This window comes from Muntiacus reevesi, chromosome 5 (assembly GCF_963930625.1).
Source record: "Muntiacus reevesi chromosome 5, mMunRee1.1, whole genome shotgun sequence".
In the NCBI taxonomy this organism is placed as follows: Eukaryota; Metazoa; Chordata; class Mammalia; order Artiodactyla; family Cervidae; genus Muntiacus; species Muntiacus reevesi.
Window position 1 is genome coordinate 83,627,427 of NC_089253.1, and position 27,368 is coordinate 83,654,794.

At 39.1% G+C, this 27,368-nt stretch overlaps 1 protein-coding gene across 1 annotated transcript in view; it reads right to left on the bottom strand.

The window, feature by feature from the left end:
- The window catches only part of F5 (coagulation factor V), a 78,348-nt gene that overhangs the window by 45,079 nt on the left and 5,901 nt on the right, over window positions 1-27,368 (bottom strand). Inside the window, exons 3-5 of the mRNA XM_065936764.1 lie at window positions 19,825-19,947; window positions 2,592-2,804; window positions 1,245-1,388 (exon numbers count right to left, since the gene is read on the bottom strand). Of these exons, the coding sequence (XP_065792836.1) occupies window positions 1,245-1,388; window positions 2,592-2,804; window positions 19,825-19,947 (480 nt within the window). The remainder of the gene's footprint in view (window positions 1-1,244; window positions 1,389-2,591; window positions 2,805-19,824; window positions 19,948-27,368) is intronic.

Consider the following 27,368-nt stretch of genomic DNA (forward strand, 5'->3'; position numbering starts at 1 on the left):
ATAAGTTCTTAAATTCTATTTCCACATAGAGTTATTGCTATTTTTTTCATATGGGTCACTTTGGCTTCTTCTCTGCATTTGCACAGACAATTCACTCTGACAGGACACAGATACAGTTTCTCTTTTGACCACTCCCCTTAAGGCCCATAGTACTAGACATGCTATGTTATCTGTAAAAAAAATTCTTGAGTACCCTCTGCACCAGGATAGATGATTAACCCATTTTTGTAAGAAAGTACATTGAGACAGTTAACTGTCAAAAAACACACTAAGGTAGAGAAGTGAACAGGGTGTGAGGTCAGATGTGCTCAGTTAACTAAGTTTTTAAACTCTGAATCAAAACCCAGGGTCATGTGAGTGTAAAGACCTGACCGGGAAGATGGAATCAAATGAAATGGAACACAATTTAAAAGTAATATCCAGACCTCAACTCTTGACAAGTTTTATTTTTAGTAAGAGAAGCCACTTGTGATTTTCAGATATAGAGAATAGCTTCTGAGAAGCTTAGTGCTTTGAAGCATAGTTTATTTAATAAAGTAATATGTTCACTTCTCCCATTTTTCCTCCACAGGATCTTTGATTCTAGTTCATTTCTATCAGAGAGAAGCAGAGGTGGTTTAGATGGGGATCAATTTTTTTTCTCTTAACAATAGTTATAATTTTGCTTTTTCACAAGAGTCTACATGCAAACAAAGAGAAAAATATCCCACATGTCATTGAATATTACTCATTCATCATCTTTTACAATGCTAGTAGTATTTTCATATACTGGATATTTCTCCTAGTCGCCTATTCATTTTCACTGTAAGTGTCTTTATTGCATTCTTCCTACTGACCTTTCCTGCTAGGGATTGACCTTGAATTCTGTCCTCTAAGGCTTCCTCTCTGGAGGAAGGTATGGTTACTGTGCAGCAGGAACCACACAATTCACTGAAGAAGAACAAGCTGATATCCTGGAGGTCTTCTTGGAAATGCAGGTGAAACCTGCTCAGAGCATGATATCTAGTAAGATCACATGCTTCTCTTGGCTTCTAATTTATCTGTTGTACTTGCTAGTTTTTGGTGTTTTTTTTTTTTCTTTTGTTTTCAAATAGGATAATAAAATCTTGAGAACCACTGCACTAGGTTACATGACCTTTCAGATCAGGAGTTAAAAATAAAATAGTATAGTCAACTTCCCTAGGGCCTTAGGGAACAATGGGACCAGTGCTTCAACTAGTTTTTCAACACAGTCCGTGTATTACCTGGTATCGTCCCATTCACATAGCCATTGACTGTGTACATTAAGGATGATGTCTGATTCCAGCTTTTACTTTCATCAAACACAGCAAACATCAGTACATGTTGCTTGTCAAACATTTTTTGAATTCCATCCTTGGTTAGGGTGCCTGTGAAAAAAGACATAGTTTTAATAGCATCCAAGTTAGAAGACTCCAGCTATTCTTGATGGCAGTGTTGTAGATAAACAACCAATCATACCGATATCTACTGTGAGACTTTCTTATAAAAAATAGCATCTATCAAGTAATAATGATTGAACGCTTATTAAAATCCTGGTACCACCTTGTTTCCTCTGACATCTGATAGCCTTGAGGAATGGGACTTTAAAGGTACATTTGATCTGACACAGAGAGAAAACATTTGATGACTGTCAAGACTTTAGTAAAAGTAGCCATTTCTTCCAGTGTCAATAAGTCCCATAGCTCATAGGTCCCATGGCTTATCTGGTAAAAGCATCACACTCTAAGTTTAATAGAGCCATCTTGCTAGTATCTGTAATGAGACATAGAGAATTGGTTGAGAGGGTCAAGATTAATCTATTCTCATAACAGAAAAAAATGCAGCTGATTATTAAATGAAATAAGAGACTTTTATAAGTTTAAAATCTTTTTCAGTGTCATCACAGTATCTTCTGTATACCAGGCAATTAAAATATGTATTTGTGTAGTGAATAGATGAATTAGGAATGTTATGTAGGTTTGGTATGTGTATATGTATAGATAGATGGTGAATCCATCATATTGTTTCCCACAGTGAAATTTGTTGTGGTTGTTTATTTTAATAAAAGATTGGATAAATTCTTTGGGGTAAATAATCCAAGCTTACTCGTAAGAACCCCAGCCAATGAAATTTCTTATAAAGTCAATTGAGTGTGTTCCAAACCTACCACCCAAAGTATTTGGCTTGTTTACAAGAAAGAAACTTAGAGTTTTGTGTATTTATAGACCAAATTGCCAACCCAAGCCTCAGGTATATTAGTCGAAATTCTTTCCAAGGACTCTCAGCAGAGTATATAGGCTGCTGTATACTTTCGAAAAGACGGCCTTGAGGTAAATATTACAGATCACATGGGCATGGCAGCAGAACATACTCTCAAAGATTTACTTGGGAGAGATTCCCAGGACCAAGATGAAGGAAGGATTGAAGAAAGAGAAGAATCCACCCTTCAAATACCAGTGTCAAACAATGATCTGGTTTCTGTACCCTTCTCTTCATTTATGAAAAGATCCCAAGGTGCTTTCAAACCTCATTTCATGATAGTACTCCTTACCAATACAACATCTTTGTTGTTGAATTTTTTTTTTTTTTACCTTTCTTACAAATAAGCAGAGGTCCAATCAGTCCAGAGTTGAAGTCCTCTACGAGATTTACATAGGAGTAATAGATGTGTGTGAGGCATGGAGGGTCATCGTGGGTGGGCCCACTGTCCTCACTGATACTCCACTCATAGGTATATTCTTGGCCTGGAGCTACAGCATCATCCATCTTCTCCATGGGGAGTGTGTGGTCAGAGTAAGATGCACCTGGAGAAGTAAAAGCCTTGAGAACATCTGAAGAGTTTCTGAGAATTACTTTTTCACTACTCTCAAATCTGCGGGAACATAAGCTTTCAATGAAGATGTGCCTTTCTATAGTAAACCTTCATTATGTGGAAAGATGCAGTTAGATCCACTCTGTGTCTATGTAATTATAAAAGTTCTGAGTCTATGGTGATCTGAAGTGAACAAGAAGTGTTACTAGTACATTATTTAAAGGTTAGCAAGTTAATTTTCCAGCGTGTCTAAATAATTGTTATTTAAATTTAATCAAAGAAGTGAGTAACCTTTGATCAGGAAATCATCACAGAATATGAGGATGGGCTGTATCTTCTCTATGATGCTTGACAAGACAGCCAATATTTTAAAATTTTTTAAATTTTTTATTGATGTACAGTTGGTTTATAATGCTGTGTTAGTGTCCGGTGAATAGCAAAATGATTCTGTTACATATGTTTATCTTTTAAATATTATTTTCCATTATAGTTTATTAAGGATATTGAAAATAGCTATCTGTGCTAGACAGTAGGACCTTGTTGTCATATTAATTTTATATATAGTAGTTTGTATCTGCTAACCACAAACTCCTAATTTATTGTCCTCCCACTCCCTTTCCCCTTTGGTTACCATAAGCTTGTTTTCTATGTCTGTGAGTCTGTTTCTAGTTTGTAAAAATGTTCATTTGCATTATATTTTCACATACAGTTGATATCATATATTTGTCTTTCTCTGTTTGACTTAACTTCACTTAGTATGATAATCTCTAGGTTCATTCATGTTTCTGCTGATGACATTGTTTCATCCTTTTTTATGGCTGAGTAGTATTCCATTGTATGTATGTATGTATCAATAGATAGACGTACATATACATCTTTATCCATCCTGTCAGTGGACATTTAGATTGCTTCCATGACTTGGGTATTGTAAATAGTGCCTCTATGTATATTAGGGTACATGTATCTTTTCAAATTAGAGTTTTATTTGGATGCATGTCCAAAGTAGAATTGCTGTATCATATGGCAACTCTATTTTTAGTTTTTTGAGGAACCTCTGTTGTGTGTTTCATAGTGGCTGCACCAGTTTACACTCCCACCAACAGTGTAGGTGGGTTCCCTTTTCTCTAAACCCTCTCTAGCATTTGTTAGTTGGAAACTTTTTGATAATGGCCATTTTGACCTGTGTGAGTTGATAGCTCATTGTGGTTTTGTTTTGCATTTCTCTGATAATTAGTGATGTTGAGCACCTTTTCATATGCCTATTGGCCACTTGTACATTTTTTTGGAAAAATGGCTATTTAGGTCTGCTCATTTTTTGACTGTTTTTTTTTTTTTTTTTTTTTTTTGCCATTGAGTTGTATAAGCTGTCTATACATTTTGGAAACTGCAGATATTTTTGCAAATATTTTCTCCCAGTCCACAAGTAAGATATATTCAGTCGCCTGTTAGCATGGGTGTAAGTACATTCACATCTACTTATATACTGTTTCACTCTGTATTTCATGTCTTCTTTCCAACTGATGCCACTCTGAGCCCTTTTATCACATGCCTACCATCTGATTATCCCAGTTCTTTCCCCGGAGTCTCAAAGTCTAGCAGTCGAGTTGTCCTTGTGATTATGAAATGTATCTACCCTGTGAAGTTTACATGCTTTACTTCAGTCCTTTGTGTACCTGGAAGGCCCAGGAGTAAGACTTTCATGTGTCTGCAACTTTCCATTCTGGTGGGAGATGGGGGAGAATATAGAAATGGTCTTACTTATTGAAGAAAGGGAACTGTGGTGTTCAAGAGTAAAAGCAGAGCAGAGGGCTGGGTGGCGTTTTCAGCAACAAAAGGAAGATGTGGCCAGAGATGGAGCAAGTGAGGGCAGGAAGGGCAGAGGTCGATGTCGGACAGCAAGAGGGAAGAGCAGTTTCTTCTGAGGAGTTCCTCATTTAATTAGGCGACAGTTTCACGTCGTCGACTGGTACCAGAATTTCTCTTTGGGATTCAGTTATCTTTGTTTAGTACAACGGTCAATAAATTCCTTGAGGTGGAAGGTAAGACCATTAGAGTGTAAATGGGAGTAGAAACTAAGGATCAGAGAAAAGGGCTAAAATGTTTAACATGATGGAGCCAAAGGCCAGGGGAAACTACTCTAACTGAAAAGACTGTACTTTGGGAAACAAATGGTTAATTTTTTTCCTTCCTCTCCCCTTCCCTGTTCTTTTTCTTCTCCTCTTTATTCCTCCTCCCTTCTCCCTCTCTCTCACCCTTTCATCATCTTTCCTGAGGTATAAATTACAAACAATGCAATTCACCAATTTTAAGTACAATATTTGCTAAATTTGGATAAATATGTATAGTTCTATAGCTACCATCACTATGGAGGGCCAGAACAATCCCATCACTCCAAGAAGTTTCCATGTACCATTTGTAGTCAGTACCTTCCCCTACTCTCTGGACACAGACAACTGCTGATTTGCTTTCTGTCTCTATGTTTTGCATTCCTGTGTTGTCATATAAATAGAATGACGCATCCATTTTGTTTGATTTAATTAGTTACTGTGATATACTTTCCATCCTTTACTTTTTATCTATCTTTGTTTTTAAAGTGGATTTCTTGAGTTCAGCATCAAGTTGGGTGTTGCATTCAATTCAGTCTTAAAAGCTATCTCTCAGTTGTAGTGTTCTTCCCATTTGCTTTTAATATAATTATTGATATGGTTGGGTTTAAATCTATCATCCTGCTATTGTTTTCTATTTGTTCATCTGGCTTTTGTTCATTATTTTCATTTCTTTCCTAACTTCTTTTGGATTAATTGAGTATTTTTAACGTTTCCTTTTTACCTCCACTATTGGCTTTTTAGCTTTACTTTATTCGCAGTGCCCTTCAGTTCACAGCATACAACTTTAACTTATCATAGTCTACCTTCAAATAATACTATACCATTTTACTTATATTACAAGAAACTTGCAACAGTATATTTCCATTTTCATCCTCCCAGCCTTGTGCTGCTTGTCACCTCCATTTTACTTCTACATATATAATATATCCCATCATAAATTGTCATTATTCTTTGCTTAAATTTAGATAATCAATTATCACTTAAAAACAAGAAAAATTTTTCTCTATACTTATCCATTTCTGGAACTTGTATTCCTTCTTGTGACTCCAAGAATCTCTCTGATACAACCTTTTTCTGACTAAAGCACTTCCTTTAACTTTTTTCCCTCTGGTTTGCTAATGAGAAATTCTTTCTACTTTCTTTGTCTAAAACAGTCTTTATTTTGCCTTCATTTTAAAGGATATTTTTACTTGGTATAGAATATCAAGTGGACAAACCATCCCCACCCCCCTTATCCAGTACTTTAAAGATATCTCTGTCTTCCCTGGTGACTCAGATGGTAAAGAATCAGCCTACAATGTGGGAGACCCCAGTTGGATCCCTGAGTTGGGAAGATTCCCTAGAGAAGGAAATGGCAACCCACTCCAGGTGGGATTCTCTTGCCAGGAGAATTCCACGGACAGAGGAGTCTGGCGGGCTCCAGTCCATGGGATGGCAAAGAGTCAGACACGGCTGAGTGGCGCACCCACAACTGTCTTCTGGCTTGCATTGTTTCTAATGAGATGTGCTACTCTTCTATTTTTGTCCATCTATGACATTTTCCCTCTGCTTTGAACATTTTTTCTTCATCACTGGTTTTCATCTGATTATGATATGCCTTGTTGTGCTTTTGTTCACATTGCTTTTTGCTTTTGTCAAGCTCCCTGAATTTGTAGGATTATGGTTTTCATTACAGTCGGAAAGTTTATAGCCACTATTTCTTTGAATATTTTTTTCTGTCTCTTCCTTTTCTAGGATTCCAATTAGTTAACCCCTGAACAACATGGTTTAAGCTGTGCGGAAACATTTACAATGTTTCCCCCACCCCCCCAAATATCTACTACATTACAACACCATTCATGGTTAGTTGAATCTGCAGATGCAGAACCACAGATAAAGAGCAGAGACTAAAGTTACACATGGATTTTCAAATATGTGGAGGGTCAGTACCCCAATCCATACATTATTTAAGGGTTAGCTGTACACATATGTCAGATCATGACTGAGCAACTGAACTGAACATATATTCACTCTTTAGATTCTCTTCTCATATAGGTTATCCCAAAATATTGAGTAGAGTTCCCTGTACTATAGAGTAGGTCCTTTTGGTAATCTATCATATATATAGTACTGTGGATATGTTCTCTTTCTGGATCTGTTTCTAATTATTCAGGTTTTTTTTTAAATTATGGGTAATGATTTTCCTGATTTTTTGAACACATTAATTTTTATTAACATTGTGAATTTTACATGTTGGTTTTGAGATTTTGTTACCTTCTGGTAATAAGCATTGAATTTTATGTTGCACATAGTTTAGATTGTTGTTGTTCAGTTGCTAAGTCATGTCTGACTCTTTGCAATCCCATGGACTGTGACACAACAGGCTTCCCTGTCCTTCACTATTTCCCGGAGTTTGCTCAAACTCATGTCCACTGTGTTGATGATGCCATCCAACCGTCTCATCCTCTGTCATCTCCTCCTCCTCCTGCCCTCAATCCTTCCCAGCATCAGGGTCTTTCCCTTGACTCAGCTCTTCACATAAGGTGGCCAAAGTATTGGAGTTTCAGCTTCAGCATCAGTCCTTCCAATGAACATTCAGGGTTGATTTCTTTTAGAATTGATTGGTTTGACGTCCAAGAGACGTCTCAAGAGTCTTTCCCAGCACCACAATTTGAAAGCATCAATTCTTTGGTTCTCAGCTTTCTTTATGGTCCAACTCTCACATCCATACATGACTACTAGAAAAACCATAGCTTTGACTATACGGACCTTTGTTGGCAAAGTGATATCTCTGCTTTTTAATATGCTGTCTAGCTTTTCTTCCAAGGAGCAAGCATCTTTTAATTTCATGGCTGCAGTCACCATTCACAGTGATTTTGGAGCCCAAGAATATAAAGTCTATCTCTGTTTCCATTGTTTCTCCATCTATTTGCCATGAAGTGATGGGACTGTACACCATGATCTTAGTTTTTTGAATGTTGAGTTTTAAGCCAGCTTTTGCATTCTCCTCTTTTGCCCTCATCAAGAGCCTCTGTAGTTCCTCTTCACTTTCTGCCATAAGGGTGGTGTCACCTGCATATCTGAGGTTGTTGATATTTCTCCCAACAATTTTGATTCTGGCTTGTGAGTCATCCGGCCCAGCATTTCACATGATGTACTTACTTGGAATCAATTTAATACTTTCAAGTTTATTTTTAAAGCTTTGTCATCTCCCAAGAAACCTATAGCCTAGACTCAATTCAGTTCAGTTCAGTTCTGTCGCTCAGTCATGTCCAGCTCTCTGCGATCCCATGGACTGTGGCACGCCAGGTCTCCCCGTCCATCACCAACTCCCGGAGTTTACTCACACTCATGTCCATTGAGTTGATGATACCATCCAACCATCTCATCCTCTGTCGTCCCCTTCTCCTCTTGCCATCAATCTTTCCCAGTATCAGGGTATTTTCAAATGAGTCAGTTCTTTGCATCAGGTGACCAAAGTATTGGAGAGTTTCACCATCAGTCCTTCCAATGAATATTCAGGGATGATCTCCTTTAGGATGGACTGGTTGGATCTCCTTGCAGTTCAAGGGACTCTCAAGAGCCTTCTCCAACACCACAGTTCAAAAGCATCGATTCTTCAGCACTCAGCCTTCTTTATAGTCCAACTCTCACATCCATACATGACTACTGGAAAACCATAGCCTTGACTAGATGACCTTTGTTGTCAAAGTAATGTTTATGCTTTTTAATGCTGTCTAGGTTGATCAGAACTTTTCTTCCAAGGAGTTAGCGTCTTTTAATTTCATGGCTGCAATCACCATCTGCAGTGATTGTTGGAGCCCCCCAAAATAAAGCCTGTCACTGTTTCTACTGTTTCCCCATCTATTTGCCATGAAGTGATGGGACCAGATGCCATGATCTTAGTTTTCTGAATGTTGACCTTTAAGTCAACTTTTTCACTCTCCTCTTTCACTTTCATCAATAGGCTTTTTAGTTCTTCTTCACTTTCTGCCATAAGGGTGGTGTCATCTGCATATCTGAGGTTATAGATTATTTCTCCCAGCAATCTTGATTCCAGCTTGTGCTTCTTCCAGCTCAGCGTTTCTCATGATGTATTCTGCATACAAGTTAAATAAGCAGGGTAACAATATACAGCCTTAACGTACAGATTTCCCTATTTGGAACTAGTCTGTTGTTCCATGTCCAGTTCTAACTGTTGCTTCCTGACCTGCATATAGGTTTCTCAGGAGGCAGGTCAGGTGGTCTGGTATTCCCATCTTTTTAAGAATTTTCCACAGTTTGTTGTGATCCACACAGTCAACGGCTTTGGCATAGTCAATAAAGCAGAAATAGATGTTTTTCTGGAACTTGTTGCTTTTTCGATTATCCAGCAGATGTTGGCAATTTGATCTCTGGTTCCTCTGCCTTTTCTAAAATCAGCTTGAACATCTGGAAGTTCATCATTCCCGTACTGTTAAAGTCTGGCTTGGAGAATTTTGATCATTACTTTACTAGCATGTGAGATGAGTGCAATTGTGCGTTAATTTGAGCATTCTTTGGCATTGCCTTTCTTTGAGATTGGAATGAAAACTGACCTTTTCCAGTCCATTGTCCAATTTCTGTCCCTTCTGGTGATTCTACCCAATGCCCATTTATTAGGAAGTCTCTTCACTTTTGATGGTGGGAACATACACTATTCCTGATCCTGTGTGTGGTCTAGGGATTGTTCTCTCTGTTTCTCTTCTCTTTGGTGATATTTTCCTTACCCTTGATACTTTCATCTTGTGCATGTGCATATTAGTATAATAGTTGAAGACTTGACAGGACCTTTCACTGGATTCTCACGAGTACTTTCTCTGTGACTACACCATTCTCTCTAGGACTCTGTGCTACAGATCATAAGTTGCAGTCACTATAAAGTCTAAATAAAGTAAAGTTTGTTTCTTCAACTCAGAGAGAATGCTGGGCTCTATTTCATTTCACCCTCATTGTGCTATGCCCTGGAGACTGTCTCCAGGCAGAGGGCCCCCCCATCTCATTCTCTTGTGGATCATTCTCTCACATTGTCTCTTGTTCAGTATCTGAAAACCGTTCTTTCATGCGTTTTGTCTACCTGTCTGATTGTTAAGCAAAAGGATAAATCTGTTCCCTCATGTCCAGGTGGAGAAGGCAATGGCACCCCACTCCAGTACCCTTGCCTGGCAAATTCCATGGACGGAGGAGCCTGGTAGGCTGCAGTCCATGGGATCGCGAAGAGTTGGACATGACTGAGCGACTTCACTTTCACTTTTCACTTTCATGCACTGGAGAAGGAAATGGCAACCCACTCCAGTGTTCTTGCTTAGAGAATCCCAGGGATGGGGGAGCCTGGTGGGCTGCTGTCTATGGGGTCACACAGAGTCGGACATGACTGAAGCAGCTTAGCAGCAGAAGGAAAATATATTCCACTCAGAAACACTCATGTGAATTTGCATGGTGTCAGCATATATTTGGGCTCTCCAGATGGGTATGTTTGCAAACATAGCGTCTGCACTCATCAGCAGTGGGACATTCAGCTGCTGCAGGAGTATGTACTACTGTACCACCTGAGGTTCTAAGCATGGAAATCATAAGATAGAAGAGTTGAGTAGTTACATCTAGATTCACTGACCCGTTCTTCACAGGACACCATTCTATGTATGAGAGACAATGCAACCAAGTGAAATAATATCATAGTCATGATTTCATTTGCCTTAGAGATAAGAAATAAAGATGTACTTTAATACCCTCAGAAGCTGCCAGTTTATTGTTGATGATTAAGCTTATGTCATAGGGGAAAAAAAAAAAAGACTAATTGTGGATGAACCATAAAGTCTATTGAAGACAGGAGACTGAATCAGTTACTATAAGCTCAACACAAATCCAGCTGTGTCAACTCATTCCATCAAACTTTAAAGAGTTTTGTCTTACCCACAGGATAAAGACTAAGTGTGTTGCTATGGCAGTTGAAATCATTCATGAGTTTACCCAGTCTGCCTATCCAGTATCATCCCCCTTTATACCTCTATGTTGTGCATATCTTATAATTCACAGCAATGTACTATCTCTAAAATATACTCCAAGTTTGCACTCTTCTCTGTGTCTCTCTATAGCCATCACTCTAGGACAAGTCTAGACTTGAGAATTAGCCTGTTAACTGGTCATTGGGATTCTGGCATAAGAGGAACCCCACAATCTATTTCCCAACCTGTAAACAGAAGGATCCCTTAAAACCGCAGATCTTACTTTGCCATGTTCCTGCTTAAAATCCTGACAGTGACCTCTTATTTCTCAAAATCCCTAACAGTAACCACGGGTCCGTTTATCATCTAGCCGTCTTTTCTCTCCATTCTCAACATGTGTGACTTTTCTCCTTGTTTACTATCAGTCACACTTGGACCATCTTTTAGTTTCCTAGATGTGCCAAATTCTGTCCTAGCTCAGGATCTTTGCAGATATCATTCCCTTTGTCTAGAATGTTCTTCTTCCCTTTCTTTCTTTGGATAAATGTGTGCTCATCTTTCAGATGTCAACTTAAATGTAAGCTTGCTTCTTCCTTGATTTCTGATTGTACTGTCTTTTTTTTTTCTTTTATAGCACTCATCACAACTTATAATTAAATATATGTGTAATTATATGATTAACTTCTTTTCTTCCTACTAGATAATAATTAACTGTACCATGCACATTTCCATCACTAGAATATGAACGGTTCAAAGACAGGTGCTGGATTATCCTTCTTTTAGTATCTCTGATGCTTTTACAGTACCTGGCATGGAGAAGGTGCTCAATGAACATATTAAACTCTTAAGATTTAAGGTTCCTATGGACTAGAAGCAAGATTATCAAGTCTAAGTTCATGTGTATGTCTGTTAGAATTGCATGGTGTTAAAACAAATCAGATACCAGCTTTAACTATATGGAGACATTATGTAAGAATCTGGATTTCTTGTTTCTGTTAAAGAATAGAGACTTCCTGGTAGCTCAGCTGTCAAAGAATCCACCTGCGATGCAGAAGACCCCAGTTTGATTCATGGGTCAGGAAGATCCACTGGAGAAGGGATAGGCTACCCACTCCAGTATTCTTGGGCTTCCCTGGTGGCTCAGCTTGTCAAGAATCCACCTGCAATGTGGGAGACCTCTGAGTTTTGTTCCTGGGTTGGGAAGATCCCTGGAGAAGGGATAACAACAACAAATAAAACCTAGAGTCAAGGTGACACTGGACCAAATTTTTGCATAGAATTTGGCTGGATCTGAGTCCTGGCTGCCCCCTGCAGTTGGACACTGGCTATCTGATCACCAGTCTCTACTGGACTCAGTTTTTCATTGAATTTCCTTCCTGGCTGCTGTTGGCATCTGTTTGTGACCCTTGTGCTAGTGAAAAACTTAATATAGGACTCTTGTATCTCCCCCCCCTCCGGCCAAAGGATATCCTTTTGACACTGATAACCAATATTTAATAGGTTGAACTTTCATTCTGTTGATAAAAAGGATGTGAGTGTTAAAATTATCAGGAGCTGAGAAATGTTAAAAGCTGAAATAGCTTCCTGTGAATAATCATATTATTTCAGCCTAAAGCCAAAAGAAAAAAAGAGTTTATGGGAAAGAGTCTCTGCTAATAAACACAATGAACTACCTCTGGAAAGTTGCAAAACAGTTTTGGTAGCAGAGCACAACCAGGACTGATAAGGAGCTTTGCCATCTCAGGTCAAACCTTGTCTGTTGACCGGAATTTGCATGGCAAGTTGTTGACCTATGCTATGTTGAATCAAACATGATGACCCTTATTCAATGCTTCATGCTTTGTGACCTCCTGAAGTTAAAAAATGAAGTTTCTGGACATAATGCTTCTACTGTTCCAACTGTGATTCTACTGTATGAATTTCTCTAGTAGAAAATGGCATTCATAAGCTTTCAAAAAGATAAAATGTGATGTATCTTTGTAGGGTAAGAGAGAACTTCTGAAGTTTTTCCTCTCTTTCTCTGGATAAACATATGTTTAAACTTCAGATATCAACCTATATTTCAACTTATTCATTCCATGATCTCTGATATATATATATCTTATAATTTCACAAATACTTAATTAAAATTGTGATGATACTATAATTAAAATACTTATAAAATTATATGATTAATGATATCATCTTCCTGCTAGGTTATGGGAGAAAATACATGAGTTTGGGAGCCAGATTTGAAGTTTCTTGGTTGCACCACTTGCTGTCTGAATTTGGGAAAATTTCAACCTCAGTTTTCTCATTCATAATTTAAGATAATGTAATCATTTTCTAGCAGTAATATTTCATTGTTGATGAGTTCTAAGGACTGAAAAATACATGCAAAATATCTGACACCTAACCAGTGTTATGGCAACCTGTGCTAATATTTTCATATTTTGGTATTGTCCTTTCTCAGCTGTTTTTTTTTAACTGGAGGAGAACTGGTTTACAATATTGTGTTGGTTGCTGCTGTACACAAATCAGTCATAATTGCACATATATTCCCTCCCTCTTGAGCCTCCCATCCCACTCCTAGGCATTTTTTAAATTGACATTGCCTCTTCCATTTTTTAAGAAATGAAATTCGTACTTCTGATACAATTTATCTTGTGTTCTTAAAGTCTCTTAATATATTAATCACCAGCAAAATTAGTAAGTTTCAGAGCAAGCAGAAAATAACACTTTATTTTCTAATCTGGTCCTCAGTTTCTCAGTTTAGTTCACTGGTGATTGTTATCGTAATCATCTATGTCCCAGGATCTGGGTTAGGTGCCAGGGCATAAATATAAAGAAGATAGCTTGAGACCCTGAGGAGCTCACAGCCTAGTTAATAGTAAACTACAAGCAAGTGCCCTGATTGTGCTGGATTTCATTTCTAGGTTTCTTCTAGGGCCACTCCAATGGAGAAGCCATGATCAGAAAACCTTGTTCATCTCTAATGATTCCAATCGTATAATTATCTAAGAATCACTGAAGAGGTTCCAACACATGCAGGATATAGCACTATAACTGATTATCCAACAATATCAAACTTGGTTTAAAATGGTCAGGGTTTCATATCTAAGTTTATTTGAACACATGGTGGTTTTTAATGTCTGCCTTGTTGACCAGAGTAAATTACTGGAAATTTCAGATTCACTTGTTAGTTAAACACAGGATAAATTTCAAGTAACTGAATGAATGATTACAAGGTGAATTATGGGCATCTTGAAATAAATTTGCATATAGAAAAAGATCCTGTAATTAAACAGAGTGAGGATTACTAATGTGATAGTTTGGAGATAATTTTTCACTGCTTTAATTCTTTTCACTTTAAAGTATTTTGTTTTACTTTTCATCTAGAATAAAACAAGCAAGTTGTATCTTTGATTTTTGTAAGGTATATAACATGACATATGAACTAAAAATGGCTGTATAAAGGAAGCATTTATGAAATATATTTTTGGCAAATCTGACTTTGACTTTGTAATCAAAATAAAAAGTTTAAAACTCTTAACCAAAAGGAGGAGAACTATCCAGCAAAGACTATTAGGCCAGAGGACAAAAAGTCCTTGTTCAGCTTCGTGCTAGAATAAATTCTTTACACAAGGGCGGCCTTTTATTTTATTTTTCTTAATTCTGTTCACTTCCTGCTCAGTCTGTAGTCAGCTTTGTGATTACACTTGTCATGATGAACTAATTATTTGCCAAGACTCTCTCAGGATTTTTTTCCCCCAAATGTAAAATAGTGCGTACAAGCTTTGGAAAAGTGAAGTTACATAAAGGGCCACTTTGGTCACCCACTAGGGAGCTTTTCCTCTCCATTTAATAGACTCAGTGAACTGTCCGGTGTGCACTTAAATAATCGGAACATTCTTTTAGAGACTATAATTTAGGCACTGAGCAAATTAGAGTGCTGAGGTTTTGTAAAGAGCCTGGTTTCATTGCACAGGGCCTGCAAGTCTTTTGAAGGAGAAAGACTTGCACGCTTGTCACATTTTTTAGACTTACGAGAATTATTATCAATATATTAGCCCTTACAATTTGTTTCAGATATTTATTATATACTCAAAGAAGCATCTGCAGGAGGTCAAAATATCCAGAGCAAAGTGAAAAATGTAATTGACTGCATGATGTCAAGCATTGGAATGTTCTGAAAAAATTGAGAGGACTAAGTTTTCACATAGAGCATTTGGCAACATTTAGATGCAAAGAACAATCTCTGGTGAAAAAGTTATTTACTTGTTTATTTATTAATTGGGGAATTGACTTACCAGCAGATAGCTGAATATTATAGTAGAACTCATTTTGTTGTGTAGTATTCACAGTGTAACTCACCTTTAAATTGTGAGAATTTAAGTCAAAGAATAATATTAATATTCCCTCAGAAACAAACTGTTAAAGGGAACTGTCCAAAACAGCTTCAGAAATCTTACTGGACAACAAAATTTGCTCAAGGGTGTAGCATTGTGATCAAACAGTTCAGCACGTACTAGCTACAGAGTTTCTGACATTTTAGCCTCAGATTGAAATTCTTTTAGTGATAAAAAGCTTAAAATCAGGTACAGTTGCAGATATTAATATTTTACTTACTGGTTTAAAAACATATTCCTATCAAATACATTTCTAAAAGAAATGTTCTTATGAATATTTTTACAAATCACAATTTATCCTGTCAAAAGAGCTGCCCATCCTTGCCCTACATAACGTTGTACACCTGGGGAGGGCATGCAACTGGAAGTAAGTTGAAAACACCATGCTGCAACTTGGCATTTATGTCACATGCCGTCAGTTTATGGAGGAAAGGCCATCATGAGACTTCCGCACTAAATACAGTAACATCTTTCCTGGCCTGGATTCACATTTCCAGTCATCTCCTAACTAAAGCATAGTCTAGAATTTAAAAAAGCAACAAAGTTCCTGGACAACCAAAATAAATGTTACAAAATCCATGAATGAAAGCTCAGGGTCTTTATCTGTGACAATACCATAGATAATGGGCTTCCCTTGGTAATGGGTTCAGCTGGTAAAGAATATCTGCCTACAGTGTGGGAGACCTGGGTTCGATCCCTGGGTTGGGAAGATCCCCTGGTGAAGGGAAAGGCTACCCACCCCAGTATTCTGGCCTGGAGAATTCCATGGACTGTATAGAGTGGGACACAACTGAGTGAATTTCACTCACCATAGACAGTAACGTAGGTCTTCATTTCGAGTCTGTTTACTCTTAGACTACACACAGTTTTAACATTTGTGAATATTTGTAAAATCTCATAGTAGATTGGAAGTAATGGTTTAGGAAGGGATTTGAATTTTACTCATCTTCTGTTTAAAAAAAAAGTCTGGGAAAGTATAACATTTAGAAAGAGTTCTTCTATTCAAAGTGATTTTAAAAAGTATCTTAACACTTAAAGTAAACTTCAAACTATCCGGAAAATGTTATTACTCAAAACAATTCATTCCTTATGTACTCTGGATAACTGAAGTTTTCTGTGCAACTTTAGTTCCTTTTGTCATCTGAATTCTATTGTAGAATTTTATTTGAGTAGAAATAAAATGATGAGCACTATGTGCCAAAAACTTGACGTATACTGTGACTAATCCTTGCAATAACTTTAATTGGGAGGAATTACTACCTCATTTTATAGAAATAAAACTGAGGCTTGGCGATAAAGGCAATTGCCTAGTCAAATTTAGGGTTCAAATCCAGGGGTCATTCTGGCTCTAAAGCCAGCATTCTTTCCATGGCTATCTTTTTCTTCTAGCTAATGCCAGTAGGTCTCCAAATCTTTGGTGGGGCTCAAGGATTAATTTCCAGATAAAGAAGATTTGCTGTCTAGGTTGGATCATTTACTGGTTAGACCATGAAGTCACAAAGGCTGCTTGAGTCCTCTCTTAAGCCATTTATATTGTTTCAACCTCCCACCATTCATCTCTCAAGTATCTACCTCTGAGATAAGGGAATCTGGATTCTCTTGTAGTTGACTCAGCATATGGTTAATTTATTTTGACTCTTGAAAAAATAGTACAAACCATAGAAGGATGCTATAAGACGGAAGGTAAGTGTCAGACATGAAAAAGGAGATGTTTTATTCTAACAGAGGACACAATAAAATGAATAGAAGGCTTGCCTTTTTATTTTTCACCACAAAGGACAGATCAATCTTTTAGTCTGTTTACTAGATTTGTATCTCATCTCCACGATAAAATTGGACTTTGCGCATTAATCTTTGTTTACCTTTCTCAGATTCATGAGACCAGGGGCAATAACCAAGTGATCAATGGAAGTGGTGGGAACATTTTAAAACAACTGCTCATAAATTATTCTGGCAGGAGGGGAGTGCAGGGACAAGTAAATAGTAAAGGAAGAGGGATAATGTTGCAAGGTTCATTCTCTGTGCAAATAGCTTAGGTGGAGTACAAAGTCTGTAACACTTAACTCCTCCCACATCTGAAATAGAACTTGGCTAAAACGTTTTGAGGGTTCTCCCCTTGTACGTGGCATTGCTGAATTCCTGATGCAGTCATCTGGAATACTTATAAGTAGGTGAAATTCTTCTTCACTATGTCATTATGCCATTACATGCTACCTCACCCAGAGTTTTGCAAAGTGGCTAAGATGCCTGAAATTTCAGTTGTCATTGTTTTTCCTCAAGCCAAAGATGAAATGATAATGCTAATGGTCCTGGGGAGGTTAGTTCATTGACATTATCAGTCATGAGTTGTTAGGATGAGTTTGATAGCAATTTACATAGGAAATAATAAATAAAATGTCACTTTCTAATCCATATGTGCTGTGTGATTAGTCACTCAGTCCTATCTGACTCTTTGCTACCCCATGGACTGTAGCCTGCCAGGTTTCTCTGTCTATGGAGATTATCCAGGCAGGAATACTGGAGTGGGTTTCCATGCCCTCTTCCAGGAGATCTTCCCAACCCAGGGATTGAACCCAGGTCTCCCACATTGCAGGCAGATTCTTTACCAGCTGAGTCACCAGGGAAGCCCAAGAATACTGGAGTTGGTAGCCTACCCCTTCTCCAGGGGATCTTTCTGAACCAGGAATTGAACCAGGTCTCCAGCATTGCGGGCAGATTCTTTACCCTCTGAGTCACCAGGGAAACCCTCTAATCATATACTGTCAGGTAAATATTAAGTTATTTGAACATATTTCAAATAAAATTTTTAATCGAGATAAAACTGACATTATAACATTATAAGTTAAAGACATTTTAATTGAATTACTTTTACCATTATAAAATTATCAAGTGCTTATTATTTGCTAATATTTATCAAGTACTTATTTTATATGCAGGGCTTCCCAGATGGCCTGGAGAAGGAAATGGCAACCCACTCCAGTATTCTTTCCTGGAAAATCCCATAGATGGAGGAACCTGGCAGCCTACAGTCCACGGGGTCTCAAAGAGCTGGACATGACTGAGCAACTTGGCTTTCTTTCACTTTCCCAGGTGGCGCTAGTGGTAAAGAAACTGCCTGCCAATGTCCAGTCCCTGGGTGGGGAAGGTCCCCTGGAGGAGTGCATGGCAATCTACTCCAGAATTCTTGCTTGGAGAATATGCAAGGCATTGTTCTAATATTTCTTGACCACAAACCTATATGAGGTAGATATGGTTACAATCCCCATTTTACAGATGAGAAAGACGAGGCACAAAGGGGTCAAGTTTCTTGCCAAAAGTCACACAGCTAATGAATGTCTGAGCCAGAATTTGTACCGGGTGTCTAGTTCTAGACCTACTTTGTAAACCACTCTCCTACTTAGTTCTTCTCTTCAAAGGTATAATGGCTGGCATACATGGGGAAAAGATTTGTGATTTATTTATTACAAATAAATTTATTTTTAAATGGTGTTAAAATTTATTTTTAAATGGTGTTATACCCACATCTATTGTAGTGTGGATAATTTTCTTACATCAGTCCCTAACAGAACTCTACTCTGCTTATTGTGGTCTGAACATCAACATAACGGAAATAATCAGAACAATATCAGCAATAGGTACTTACCATTCTGTGGCTGATGTGGTCCCTTTAATCTCCACCATATCCATGATCTTCACCATCACTGTCAACATTTGCTGGGGGCTTACCAGTTTCCAGGGACCATATTTAGTACATTACCTAAGTGATCTCATTTGTTCCTCAACGCTATCTTATGGAATAAGTATAACCATTCCCATTTTATAGATGAGAAAACTGAGGTTCAGAGATGCTGTACTCATAGAATCAGAAATTGTAAACCTGGAATTTGAACCTAAGTATGCCTTTAGAGTTTATGTTCTTAACTGCTTCAGTATGTCCAAAATTTCAGTACTACATCTATTACCATTATCACCACTGAATATCACTTATTAGATGCCACCCATGTGCCAGGCTACCCCTGTGTCATACTAGCCCTATGTCACTATTTCAAACTATGACTCACAGACCAAATCCAGCCAGCTGCCTGTTTTTTGTAAATAAAGTTTTATTGGGACACAGTCGTGTGCATCCATTTACATATTGTCTGTGGCTGCTTTTGGACTAAATGGTAGAGTTGAGTAGTTGCTACATAGATTTTATGACTTGCAAAGCCTAAAGTATTTACTGGCTCTTCACAAAAAAGTTTTTGAACCCCTGCCTTAACCCATCTTGCAATATTATTATTCTCATTTTGCAGAGGAACATATTGGAGTTCATAAAGATTAGATAACCTGCCCATCCAACTATTAAAAAACAAGAACATAGCAAAAAACCTGAGATCTAGATGACTCCAGTAGTTTTTCACTTTCTCCTCTGAAATCTACAAAGGCCAAAGGCACAATTTTTATTATTACCAATTATAGGATATGAGATTTCTCTTAACTTAATTAGCAATATGGTTCAAAATGTTTAACACTGGTGGTAAAAGAGTTGTACATTTTCCCATGCCAGAGATATGATGTTAAATTCCTCTTACCTTCTGAGAATTTATTGTACTTAATTCCTTGAGGATGGATGCTTAAGGGCTTGTGTGCTTTATTCCTAAAGTGAACTTTCATGATGTCTCCAACTTCAGCATACAAAGTAGGCCCAAGAAGTCCTATGAAAACAAGAATTTAAAATATGTTTGTATTCAGAATTGCTAAGACAGAGCTGCTAAGCAAGAAAAACATGCAGAAAACCCCACAGGTGATTGCTGTCATTCCTCTCAGTCTTGAGGTTGATGAGCTTATCTTTAATCTAGAAGGCTTTGCCAGCTCATTACCTCTGTATTCCATGCAGGCAGATAAGGATAGGAAGGTAGAAATACCTGGCTTCGGCCCAAAGCCAGTTAAGAAAATAGAAGAAATGGTTCTGATCATGTCCACCCCATTCTGATTCACTGTCATTTCTGGAGAGACTGCCATCTTGGGTCAAGAAAGATGTTCACTTTCATTTATACAGGGTGAGGTGAGAGAGGGCAATTGACTACTTCAGATCTCTCTGAGGTGGGAGACCTCAGAGACCTAAATGAAGTCAGGGAGCAGATCAGACTTCTCTGGCCCTGAGGCAAGTTCAGAGTCCTTGAGGCAGGAGTGAGCTTGATGTATCCAAAGAAAAGACCATCGGTGTGGCCAGAGTGAGAAAAGTTAGGGTCACCCACTGAGGGCCATGGTAGGGACTTTGGATTTTCTTCTAAGTGAAATGGAAAATCACTGAGCTTTGTGCAGCAGAGAGACATGGTCTGATATGTTTTAAAGTTAATCCTACATGTACACACTGCTATATTTAAAATGGGTAACCAACAAAGATCTACTGTATAGCACAGGGAACTCTGCTCAATATTATGTGGCAGCCTGGGTGGGAGGGGAGTTTGGGGGAGAAGGGGTATGCATATATGTATGGCTGAGTCTTTTCTTTGTTCACCTGAAACTATCACAACATTGTTAATTCACTATACCCCAATACAAAATAAAAAGTTTTTTTCTTTTTAAGTTCATCCTAAAAAAGCAAAATCACAAGAAAGATTCATCCTGGATGCTGTGTAGAAAATATGCTGTGTAGTGACAACAGTGGACACAGACCAGGTGGTATAGATGAGAGATAACGCTGTGTTGGGCCAGCATGTGCAGCAGTGAAGCAGGGAGAAGAGGTTAGATTCTGGGATTTTTGACAGTAGAGCCAGCAAATTTGCTGAGGGGTTAGATGTGGCCATTGAGAGAGAGAAGTCAAGGGTGACCCTAAGGGTTTTGATCTAAGCAACTGGATGAGTAATATCATCAGTTACTTTGATGGGGAACACAGCAGGGACAGCAGATTGGGGTGCAGAAATCAACAGTGAGGCTTCACTTACTACATGTCAGGTGCTGTGCTAGATCCTGGCGACACGTGGATAAATAAGCAACTGTCCTTGTCCTTCAGGAGCTCACAGGCTCATTTGGAGATAGACATATGGTAGGAGCTACTGCTGAGATATGGGCAAAATGCTCCAGGAGCAAAAAGGATGAAGGACCAACTCTGTCTGTGGAGTTACAGGAAGAGCTGATATTTGACTCAGCTTTCTGAAGAATCATATGCTACAGTTTCCCAAAGTGTAATCCTTGGATGCTCTGCATCAGAATCAGCAAGGGTTGAACTAAAAGGCAGATTCTCAAGTAAGTATTCTCTCAGCCCCAGTGAACCTGAGTCTCTCTGGAGGTGGAGTCTAGGAATCTGCATTTTAGAGGTGTGCTCCTGAGTGATTTTGATGTCCTTCAAAGCTTGAAGACTTGTCACCAAAAGCCCTTTTTCAGACAGTTGACCGTTCTCACTTCCAAGCCATCCATAAGCTCTCATGGGGTTGGCTTCTGCCCATTAGGAATCACAGGAGCAGGAGAAGGAAGTTACAGTAGTCATGGAGTTCAACTAGCATTTGTTTGCCATGGAGATAATTGTAATTGTCCCTCTTGATGTATTTGAGCACTCTAAGTCTTTACATTAAACCTTCCAGCATATGTTTAAGGTTGTTATTAAGATACTTATTTTATAGATGAAGAAACTGAACCTCAGAGAATTTAATTATCTCACCCAATACTATACAGCTAATTAGAGGCAGAGCCATAATTTAACCTTAAATCTGTCTGACTCTAGACGCTAAGCTTTTAACCACCTCTTTTTTAAACCACCTCTTATTATTGTAGTTATTCATTCTTTTAAGAAATATGGAGTGCTCACATTATCCTAGGTGTCAGAATTGCAATGGTGAGTAAAACAGATGTACCCCCTGCCTTCAAAGATCTTAGAAAACAGAAGGCGAGACGGATTTTAACAAATGGTCACACAAATATTTAATTGTAAACTGTGGTTCATATTATGAAAGAAAAGAATAGGATTCTCTGCAGGGCATTTAACAGGGGCTTCTAGGCTATTCTTAGAGGCAGGAAGGGGATCAGAGTTGGAAAATGCTTCCCTGAGGAAGTGAGGTATGAAAATATAAATGTTGTTACTTTCTCAAGGGCCTGTTTTCTGAAGACTGTTCTGTCTTACCCTTTTCTTATGTGCTCTTTCTCATGCCCTTAAGACAGATATCTTGGCTGGCCGTCAGCCTCGATAGGTGTTGTTCTGCACGCAGAACAAACTTCCTTATCGTCAAAGCCTTACTATATGACTTCCTTGTCCAAAAAGGAGACTTTATAAATACACACTCAGCATTTTCTCAGAGAATTGCTCTGTTGTGAGCTCTCTCTACACTGTCTCTTATAATCCTGTGTGGTTGTGAAAATTAATTCAATATGACACCACCACAGTGAGACGTTAACTGAAGCTCAAAGGCAAAGAGGCAAAGGGATGGACAAGAGCTTCCAGGGAGTGGGACTAGCATGTACAAAGGCACTGAGCTGCCAGCACACTTGGCCTATTCAGAGAAGTGGCAGATAGCCATGGGAAGGCAGAGCATTGTAGGTAAGAAAGGCAGAAAGTGAAGCCAAAGGCATGATCAGAGGTCTCATCACACAGGGCCTTGTAGACCTCTCAGAGTTTTGCCTCTTAACCTTAGTATCTGGAAGCAGGGGTGCAACATGAGCCAGTGACCAACTGCATTTGTGAGAAAATAGTGAAGGCTGAGAGAACAGATGGAAGGCTCCAGGAGAGAGATGTTGGTAATTTAGTTTAAGGTTAGGACAATGGAAAAATTAAGGAGAGAACATATTAGAGAGCTGTTTAGGAGATCACACTGTCAGGACTTGATGGGTTGCATGTAGAGTAGGGGGTGAGAGAGATCAAGTGGCCATGGATGGCTGCTGAAGTTCTGGTTTGGAGGGCTGGGTGGATGAGGGGACCATTTCCTGCAATGGAGGACATTGTGGCAGAGTTTTGTTGCGGGGGGGTGTGTAGTAGGCAGGATAATGCCCTCCCACCTCCTAATCCCTGGGACCTGTAAATATGCTACCTTATATGGCAGAATGGATTCTGTGGGTGTGATTAAGTTAAGGAAGTTGAGATGGGGAGGGTTTCTTGGATTATCCAGGTGGGCCCAACGTAATCATAAAGGTTCTCAGAAAAGGGAAGCAGGAGTATCTGAGTTAGCAACTAGAAGATGCTACCTACTGGCTTTGAAGAAGAAGGAAGAAGCCATTAGTGCATGGATGCAGGTGGCTTTTATCAGTGGTAATGGGAAAAGGCAAGGAAATAATTCTCCTCAGAAGCCTGCGGAAGGAACAGAGTTCTATAAACACCTTGATTTTAATTCAGTGAAACTTATTTGGACTTCTGGCCTCAAGAGCTTTAAGATAATAAATTTGTGTTGTTTTAAACCACTAAGTTTGTAGTAATTTGTTACAGCAATGATAGGAAACTAATTTCCTTTTAGCAATGAGAAAATGTGATCTTTGAGACGGTCGTCCTATGTTTCCACCCACTGTTGTCTTATTCCACTCCCTGAGCTCCAAGTCCTAGAGTTTACACTGACCATGTGCCGGAAGCTTTTTGTTTGTGTTTTTATGTTAGTTCTGCATAGGACCATGGAGTCCACAGAGTTGAATCCTCATCTGAGAGATGGTTACAAAGCCTGGGAAGCAGATGGAAAGAGTGGCGTGTCCAAGATCAGTTAGTGATTGGGTGGCATAGCTGGGACTAGAACTCAGGTCTCTAGACTCTTGAACCAAGCTTTCTTTTACCACCTTCTGCAGGCCAGGTCAGCTCCCTCATGTCTGCACTGTTTTTCACTCCTGACCATAGCTGACTCTACTGAGTGACCCCTCTCTTCTGGCTGATACCCTCAGTCCTATCTCCCAACAGAAGCCCCCACTGGCTACTCCCACCTGCCCAGAATGCCCATGAGCCAAGTCAGGTGCTGACTGCTCTCACACGGTCCGCTGCAATTTGTTACCCTGAATGTGTTGCTCGGTTGATTTGTTTGTTGGCATCACATGACTGCACATGCCCAAGGCCCAGAATAAGTCTTTTAAGTTATTTAACCTCTTACTGCAATGAGTGGTTAGGAATATTTGTTTAGCCTCCCTATCTGCTTCTTCAGAATTAAAGCAACACTAAGGGGTATTTTTACAAATGCAAACCAGATATCTTCATGCATGGAGGCAAACACGACTGAATGTTGTCTGAGCTGCCATTTAGATCCTCCATCAACCAGATGACCTAAGGCTTTCTCTGCCTTTTCTGTGGTGCCCAATGTCAAATTGGTGGAAAGAGTGCCCTGTCCCGAGATCCCAGGAAGGTAGCACAGCCTGTACCCAATTTCATGCAGTTTTGGAATGAAAACTGCAGGAGGTAAGCTAACCCAATCCCCTGCTCTCAGGTGAATAATGTATTGCAGAACACAGGGCAGCCCATTGTTGCTGCTATTATAAAACCCTTTTGGGGACAAACATTTCATAATCCTCCTTGAAAATACAGAGACTCAAAACTAGTCATTTTAAAGCCCCAAACAGGATTCCTAAAAATGAGCCTGGCCCCTCCACCTGTCCACGTGTCCATAAACCTCACTGCATAGGCATCTCTTCAAAATTCCTGTCCTGTAGCTTGACCCCACCTGTAATTACAAAAATTTCTGAGTTCATGCTACAGAAATGCAGCACATGGCTAGAATGATACCCATCAGATGAGTGGAGCAGGAAATAAGGGAAAGATACAAAGAACACAGAACTAGGCAATGGAATGGAGAAGCCCATGTAGTCAATGGCAGTGTTCACACCAGATCTTATTAAAAATCTGAGACTTTTCATTTACACTAGATTTTCCCTCTTGTATCCATTATTAGTGGAGAAGAAAATGGCAACCCACTCCAGTATTCTTGCCTGGGAAATCTCATGGACAGAGGAGCCTGGCAGGCTATAGTCCATGGGGTCGCAAAAGAGTTGTACATGGCTTAGAAACTAAACAACAACAGTCAACTCTTATAGGAATATAGAGGTTAATAAGATACAGCCCCTGTGCTCCAGGGGTTCATAATTAAGCAACTTTGGTCTTTCAGGAAGAGGTTGCATAAAAATAGATAATAAAATTCCTCAGAATTCACATAAAACAAATGTGGGATATACAGGGGTTGACAGAAAAGTAATGTTTTAGTGTCCTAGGCTTAAACATAAATCAGCTATTAAGTTCTACTTCAAATGAGGTTGAATCAGGAAATCACTACAAAATTAATCATCTCCAAGGATTTGGACCATGGTATTCTCCTCTTCAAAAATGATCAGTGCCTACATATCACCTAAAAGACAGCCTCCAGTCTGGCACTGGTCCTTCTACCCCTTACTGCGCTCAGCGACTGGCTAACACAGCACAGACAAATTCAGTTCACTTGGCAAAAGCCACAAAAAAGAGAACTCTGAATATCTGCCCAATTCCTCTTTTTCCAGGCATAATGAGTGTGTTTCCCAGCTCGTTTTCCCTTACCCACCTACAATTTAATTTCATTAAGTATTTCTTAAGTATTTATTGTACATATTAAGCTTAAAGCTGGATCTATAAAAAAAAAAAATTTACAGAGTCTATAGAGGACAGAAGCTCCTTAAAGTTCCTGCCCAAAACTACGAGCAATTTTTAGTAAACTTATTAATAAACGGTTGCTCACCTGGTCCTTTGCTAGGGCCCCCCAGCCAGTTCCCCCATGAGAGCAGTATCTCTTCTATCTCAGGCCCATCCAGCTCAGCTTTGAATCCCATCACTTCCTGTTTCTTCTGAGTCTGGTTCTTTCAGTTATTCTCCCTCAGATGTTTTATCCTCTCCTTTTCTATAGGATTCTTCCCTTGAGAACTTAGATATTTTAAGTCACTGTCATTCTTTTTTAAAATGGAACTCTTGGACTTCCCTGGTGGTTCCGTGGCTAAGAATCTGCGCTGCCAATGCATGGGGCCTGGATTCAATCTCTGGTCAGGGAACTAGATCCTCCGTGCCGTGACTAAGATCTCGCATGCTGCAAGGATCAAAGAGCCCTCATGCCACAAGATCCAATGAAGCCAAATAAATAAATTAAAAATAAAATAAAACTCTTAAAATATCCTTAAACCTCTCATTTCCTCCCAGAACTACCCTATCTCTCCTCCCATTTGGAGCCAAGTTTCAGGAAAGAGTTATCTATATAAGTTCCTCCTACTTCCATTTCCTCATATTCCAGTCACTTCCATTCGATTTCTGTCACCAAAGGAAGTGGCGCCAGGGACACCAGGTAATGACAGAGTTTCAAGAAGGGAGAGCATTACGTGTCCTAGTAATGTTAAGTGGGAAATAAATGGACAGCACCCCTTGGTCTGGTATCTTGAGGTCATTATTGTCTTCTGGTGTCTCAGTTGTTTCTGATTCTTTGTGACCCCACAGACTGTAGCCCACCAGGCTCTTCTGTCCATGGGATTTCCCAGGAAAGAATACTGGAGTGAGTCGCCATTTCCTTCTCCAGGGGGGTCTTCCTGTACCAGGGATCAAACCCACATTTCCTCATTGACAGGCAGGTTCTTTACTACTGAACCACGGGCGAAGTCCCATCTCAGAGGTCACGGGTGCCCTTTTTTGAGAGTAATTTGATATGATAGAGAATGAAATGCACCAATCGCACAGGAAGTTGGTAGTAAAAGAGGGAAGAAAAGGCAGGCAGAGTCAAGGGCAGATTTTTTTTTTTCTAGATAGTGGTTAACCTGGACATAAGTTGTGTCCTGTTTGATTTTTGAGGATTTTTGACAGAAGGGAAGGTTCCAGTTAAGGAAAAATTGAAGATGAAGAGAGATCCAAAGAGGAGGCAGGACAAGATGCAGTGAATAAAGGATGTAGAAGGATGAGTCTGGGGAAAATGACAGGTCTTCACCTGGTTAGAGGCTGAAGGATGTGTGAATTATCAACTAGGGGACCTAACTGGAGGATGTTGTCTCTTAATGCCCTTTATCAGTCCTGTGAACTATGTTACCATATTCACCATATTTGAGTTCCCAGAAACCCATTCAGCCTACTTTCCTTAATTGAAAAAGAGTTGAGGAAAAGAGAAAAGCTTTTTTCTTTAAAAATAATAGCTATTATGCATATCACCCTAAATAAAAAAGAGATGGGAAGGATAGATGC